At 35.9% G+C, this 6,495-nt stretch overlaps 1 protein-coding gene across 1 annotated transcript in view; it reads right to left on the minus strand.

Annotated features, from left to right (window-relative positions):
* Positions 1–2,363: 2,363 nt before the first annotated feature.
* LOC106874625 (uncharacterized) overlaps positions 2,364–6,495 on the minus strand; it is a 23,957-nt gene continuing 19,825 nt past the window's right edge. The window contains exons 4-5 of the mRNA XM_089340026.1: positions 3,691–3,843; positions 2,364–3,268 (exon numbers count right to left, since the gene is read on the minus strand). Coding sequence (XP_089196152.1) covers positions 3,051–3,268; positions 3,691–3,843 — 371 coding nt within the window. The 3' untranslated portion in view covers positions 2,364–3,050. The remainder of the gene's footprint in view (positions 3,269–3,690; positions 3,844–6,495) is intronic.

The raw sequence follows: 6,495 nt of genomic DNA on the forward strand, positions 1-6,495 counted from the left end.
TTAAATGAATGAATATGCGCCAGATATCTTTGTTTAAAATTTATAGAACTCCCTATGTATACCATTTTATGTGAATTATTAATTACTGTGACTATGCATTTATATACTATACGGTCACACTGAGGATTTGCAGACATTTACGTAATGTAAATGATAACAATGAAACCATGATATGTGACTGATCACTATATTTTGTATATTTTCATTTGTCTCGCTCGCTTTACGTTCTGGCGTTTGCAGAATTTTCCTGAGAACAATTTTTCTTTGTGGTCAGACCATATGGGGTCTACATTTAGCATATTAGGAATCCACCTAGTGATCATTCCTCTTAATGTGTATGTAATATATATATACATACATATATATATATATATATATATAACACGTGTAGTCATTTTATTATCTTTATCTTATATTTACTTTGTATTATATTATACTTATTTATTGCACTTTTAATTATAATTTTTTTCTATATGTGACAGTGGATTTTCATCGATGAGTTCATGAACCTTGGTTCTTTTCCCTAAAACTATATATATCTGGATTCGATACATTTCATCATCATCATCATCATCGTTTAATTTCCGTTTCTCAAGGGCCGGACGGTTTGACTGGAGCTGGCCAGCCGGGGACCTTTCCCGACTCCAAATCGTTTGTTTTGGCATTGTTTCTACAGCTGGATGCTCTTCTTAACGCCAACCACTATACAGAGGAGTGTGCTGGGTGCTTTTGCAGCGAAAGGTTGACACGAGTGAAACCTATGTACGCAAACGAGATCTACTTCACAGGCAGCAAAATTAACTTTGAATTTAAAATCTTTGAACAACGTTGTAATTTAAGTATTCGTTTTATTAAAAGATATCGCAGATCGGGACAAAAATCAAGTAGTAGTAGTAGTAGTAAAATAAAATGGCAATTGGGGCAAGGCCTATAACTACTGATTGTTAATAATGATATGTTCGATTTGGTGCTAATCACCAACCCAAGGTTCGATTAGGCATACATACTTACGTACTTGTACACGTACATCCATTCGTACATGCGTAATTATATGCATAAACATGTATATTTACCCACACACACATACACACATTTACATACTACTGTATATTCTCAGACGACCACCCACAACAAACACCATGTTTACATACATAAATACTCACAGAGACACACACACACACACATATATATAATGCAATCACACACATACACACACACACACACACACTGCTGCGCATATGACGTCCGTTGTTTTGCATCGAATGTATATCAACATTAACTATTATGAATTGTGTTTTGTTCTTTGAGTGGGAATCGAAGCCGTCTCAGAGATTACTTTTGGTGAGAGGAAGTCTTATCATCATGAACTATATACTACACAGCCTACCCGGCGTGATAACCAAATTGTTCGCGCCCCTCTCCTTATATGGAATCGTCTCTTCGACGACAACAGACACGTCTACAGAGTGATCACCCCGTGCGTTCGGCACGCACCGCACACGTCAACGCTACATCATTGATAATCACAGAATATATAGGAGGTCAAAAATGAAATAACAGATGTAAAAGAGAAATGAGAAGATACATTGCAGAACTGTTATTTTAACGAGTTATATCTATCATCCGAAGAGACATGCCTGTCGGGTGCTCCTGAACTAGTTGTTAAGTATCCCGCTCGTGAGGGATCGATGCTAGATGTGTCGAAACAATTGTAGTGATTAAATAAAAATTCTCGTATCTTCCGTCTATTATTTACCATATATATATATATATATATATTACACATTCTTTATTTTCTCTCCTTGTTTCTTTCTGTGTTCCTTTTTGTGGAAGAGCGTAGGCTCCAAACGTTAAAGACTTTTTCACTTCCCGAGCGTTAAACTAATACATTTGTTTGTTGTCTACACCACCTGCCTTCGACTTTTGTTTTTTTTTGCGAATTCTCCCCATATATGTATGTATATATATATATATATATATATATATATATATATATATATATATATATATATATATATATATATATATATACGTATATATATATTTATATATATATATACGTATATATATATTTATATATATATATATATATATACGTATATATATATATATATATATATATATATATATATATATATATATATATATATATATATACGTATGTATGTATATATGTGTATATATATATACATACATATATATATATATATATATATATATATGTATGTATGTATATATATATATATATATATATATATATATATATATATATATATACATGAATAAATGTATGTATGAATGTATTATATAAAACGGCTCGAAATGTCGATTAAAAAGAAAATAATGATCAACAACAAAATCAATGGGAACGAAAGTCTTGCTTAAATTTTTTTTTGTCTTCATTGAGCAAATTTTAACATTGTATGATGATACTCGCATGTATGTGTGTATGTATGTGTGTATGTATGTGTGTATGTATGTGTGTATGTATGTGTGTGGCCGTCTGTGTCCGTGTCTGTGTGCGCGCGCGCGCGCGTGTGCTGTGTAAAAGTGACTGACGAAAGAGAGATTTTTGCAGTGATGGGAATAATGTCAACGCTTCATTGGTACTGGTGAATAAGTCAACTGTGACAGTGGTTTTCTGTGTTGTAGTTCTTTTATGTAATGGCAGTGGTGGTGATGATAATGTTGTCTTTGCTGTGGTGGTGGTGGTGGTGGGAGACGTCATGGAGAAGTGGAACGGTTGTGTTGGTGTCTGATGGTTTGTGGTTGGTGATCGTTTCTGTTATTAGTAGGTTAGTTAGTTATCAATAGTGTTTTGTTAGTTTGGGGTGGGGCAGTCATGGTTTTTACTTTTACAGTCATTTATTGATTCCTTTCTGACCGCCAACATCATTTACATAGCATAATTAAATACAATAACCATAAAAGAAATCTTAAGATAATATTATTGTCAAGTGCCAGGAGTGCCATAGTGTGTTACAGTGCCAATGTGCCGCTGGTGTTTTTGCGGTGCACTCGCCTTTGCTTCGCAATGTAACGGTTATCACTCACATTGAATAGTAGTCGAACTTGCCGCTCTCAAAAACTTCATCATAACAGACCTTGACGAGGATCACCAAGATGGAGGACTCAACGAAACACAAACCAATGGATATCCATGCCAACATGAATGACCACTGGTATTCTGCGTTGTCTTCTGACGTATGGTATTTTCCCAGATCCTCCAGGGCGATGAAACAGATACAGCCAATAATTCCCAAGAAAGCTGGAAGCGGAGTAGAAAAAAAAGCAACATTATGCAAATAATAATAATAATAATAATAATAATAATAATAATAATATTAATAATAATAATAATTGTAATAATCCTTCCTGCTATAGGCACAGGTCCTGAAATTTGGGGGAAAGGGGCCAATCGATTAGATCGACCCCAGTAAGCAACTGGTACTTAATTTATCGACCCCGAAAGAATGAAAGGCAAAGTCGACCGCGACGGTATTTGAACTCAGAACGTAAAGACAGACGAAATACCGCTAAGCATTTCGCCTGGCGTGCTAAAGATTCTGCCAGCTCGCCACCTTAATAATGATAATAATAATAATAATAATAATAATAATAATAATAATAATAATAATAATAATAATAATAATAATAATAATAATGATGATGATGATGATGAAATCTTACCTGCCATTAGTTCCAAAACGGACAAAATAAAGAACAAAATAACTTTTTTCTTCACGTGGCAACATGCCGGAACGGCACAGAAGAATATAACTTTAGATATGAACTGGGTGAAGGCGCTTAAACAGACGAATATCACAAAGGAGCGGTTGATATCTGAAAGAGGAAAAGTTATGAAACTTAGATGAAAACGTCCCAGAAAAACACAAACATACACGCAAGCATGCATGCATCCGCGCACACAAACACATACATATAGATTGCAAGCGTAAGAGGAAAATAGCATAAATGACATTGAATACATTGGTTTAAATTTTATTCCCGTATTGTTTTCGTCATTTTTCAAGTTTGAAAGTTTCAAACAGCACACAGCATGAAACTCAAGAAAATTATGCATGTACGAAAATAGCAGGTCTCTGCTTAAAATTTGAAATCGGGACCCGTTCTTTCCAATCATGAGATTCTCGATAAGCAACTAGACTCTCCAAATTAACTGAAATGATATAAAAAAAAAAATACGTCTATGTATTTGTTTGGAAGATTCTTGATATGAAATCATATATTCTTTTCTTTTCTACTCTAGGCACAAGGCCCTAAATTTTTGGCGTGGGGGCCAGTTGATTAGATCACCCCCAGTACGCAACTGGTACTTAATTTATCGACCCCGAAAGGATGAAAGGCAAAGTCGACCTCAGCGGAATTTGAACTCAGAACGTAAAGACAGACGAAATACCGCTAAGCATTTCGCCCGGCGTGCTAACGTTTCTGCCAGCTCGCCGCTTTGATATGAATTCATATAGTCTTTTCTACTCTAGGCCACAAAAACCGAGATTTTGGGGGAGGTGCCAGTCGATAAGATCGACCCCAGTACGCAACTGCTACTTATTTTATCGACCCCAACTGCTACTTAATTTATCGACCCCGAAAGGATGAATGGCAAAGTCAACCTCAGCGGAATTTGAACTCAGAACGTAAAGACAGACGAAATACCGCTAAGCATTTTCGCCCGGCGTACTAACGTTTCTGTCAGCTCACCGCCTTGATATGAAATCATATAGATTTTTCTACTTTAGGCACAAGGCCCGAAATTTTTGGGGAGGTGCCAGTCGATTAGATCAACCCCAGTACACAACTGGTACTTAATTTATGTATGTATGTATGCTTTTTCTTTAAGTTTCAGATAAGTCCTTCTTCGTAGAGTTCAAGCTGGTCGCTAACCAAGCGATAAAACTTTTTGTGTTAAGAGAGTCCCCGATCTTTGTAAATATGCGGTTAAGTTAGTGTATTGATTGAGTTGTCGATGCACACACCGAAGCGTGTGCATTTGCCCACCTAAAAAATCTCAGATATAGAACCCTTGAGATGTCTTGCAAATCTCTATTGTGCCACAAATAAAATGGATTTGGAGAAAAACCTAGAAATACTAGGTTTTTGTGTAAATTTGTTGGTACGTAGCTATATGTATGTATATATGTATGTATGTATGTATATATGTATGTATGCATATATGTTACTAACAGGAACATGTGTGTGCATCTGTATGTATGCATCTATCTTTTATCTTTCACTTGTTTTACTGTTTTAGTCATTGAGCTGCGGCCATGCTGGGGCACTGCCTTGAACAGTTTAGTCGAACAAATCGATGTCAGGTACTTGCTTTTCTCCCCGACGAGAACTTATCTCGTAGTTCTCCTAATTTACGAGGACAAATTAACCAACACCGGTTGTGAAGTGGCAGAAAATACCATGATACACGCACACGCACACACACACACACACGCACACACTCACGTGTATGTATATATAGGAGCGACTTCGTTCAGTTTCCGTCTACCAAATCCATTCACAAGGCATTGGCCACTTGCCCAAAGTACCACGCAGTGGGTCTGAACCCAGAACCATGTGGTTGAGAAGCAAGCCAACATTTAACCACATAACCATACCTACACACACACGCGCACGCACACGCACAGAGAGAGAGAGAGAGAGAGAGAGGTATATGATAGGATTGCTTCAATATTCATGGGGTAGTCTGAAGTATCTAAGCAACCAGGGGATAGTTAAATCCGAAGGAACTCCTGGAGATTACTTGTGTGGGTACCGTCTTTATTAGAAGGTATCCAGAGGCAGGTAATTTATCGGTTAAACCGCAGTTTATAATTATAATTAAGTGGAGAATGGAAATTATATAATTTCGACATAATTAAATCAATGGCTAACTAGCCCAATCGACTTGCTTCTTCTTGTGTTTGTTTCTCTATTCTCCACTTAATTATATATATATATATATATATATATATATATACGTATTTGTGTGTGTGTGTGTGTTTGTGTGTCTATCTATCTATCTATCTATCTATCTATCTATCTATCTATCTATCTATCTATATATATATATATATATATATATATATATATATAGGGACGTGTTTCAATTTGATAGATGTAACTTGGGTGTGATAGCATGTTGTGTGTGTGTGTGTGTGTGTGTGTGTGTGTGTGTGTGTGTGTGTGTGTGTGTGTGTGTGTGTGTGTGAATATATGATGAAAAGGAGGAGGGGAGAACGGCAACGGCGACAAGGAAGAAGAGGGGGACATTTTTCATTTGCGGTCGTTAGATGAAGGAATGTCTGTGCTCTAACGTGATATACTTGTTTGCGTCACTGTGTATTTAGTATCATTAGAGTAACATTACATTAGTGAATCATTGGGTTTGTAAATACCTGAGTTGTCATAGTATTTCTTTACATATCTAAATACATACACACACACACACACACACATATATATATATATATATATATACAC

This window comes from Octopus bimaculoides, chromosome 23, assembly GCF_046866305.1.
Source record: "Octopus bimaculoides isolate indiv1 chromosome 23, ASM4686630v1, whole genome shotgun sequence".
NCBI classification, from domain to species: domain Eukaryota; kingdom Metazoa; phylum Mollusca; class Cephalopoda; order Octopoda; family Octopodidae; genus Octopus; species Octopus bimaculoides.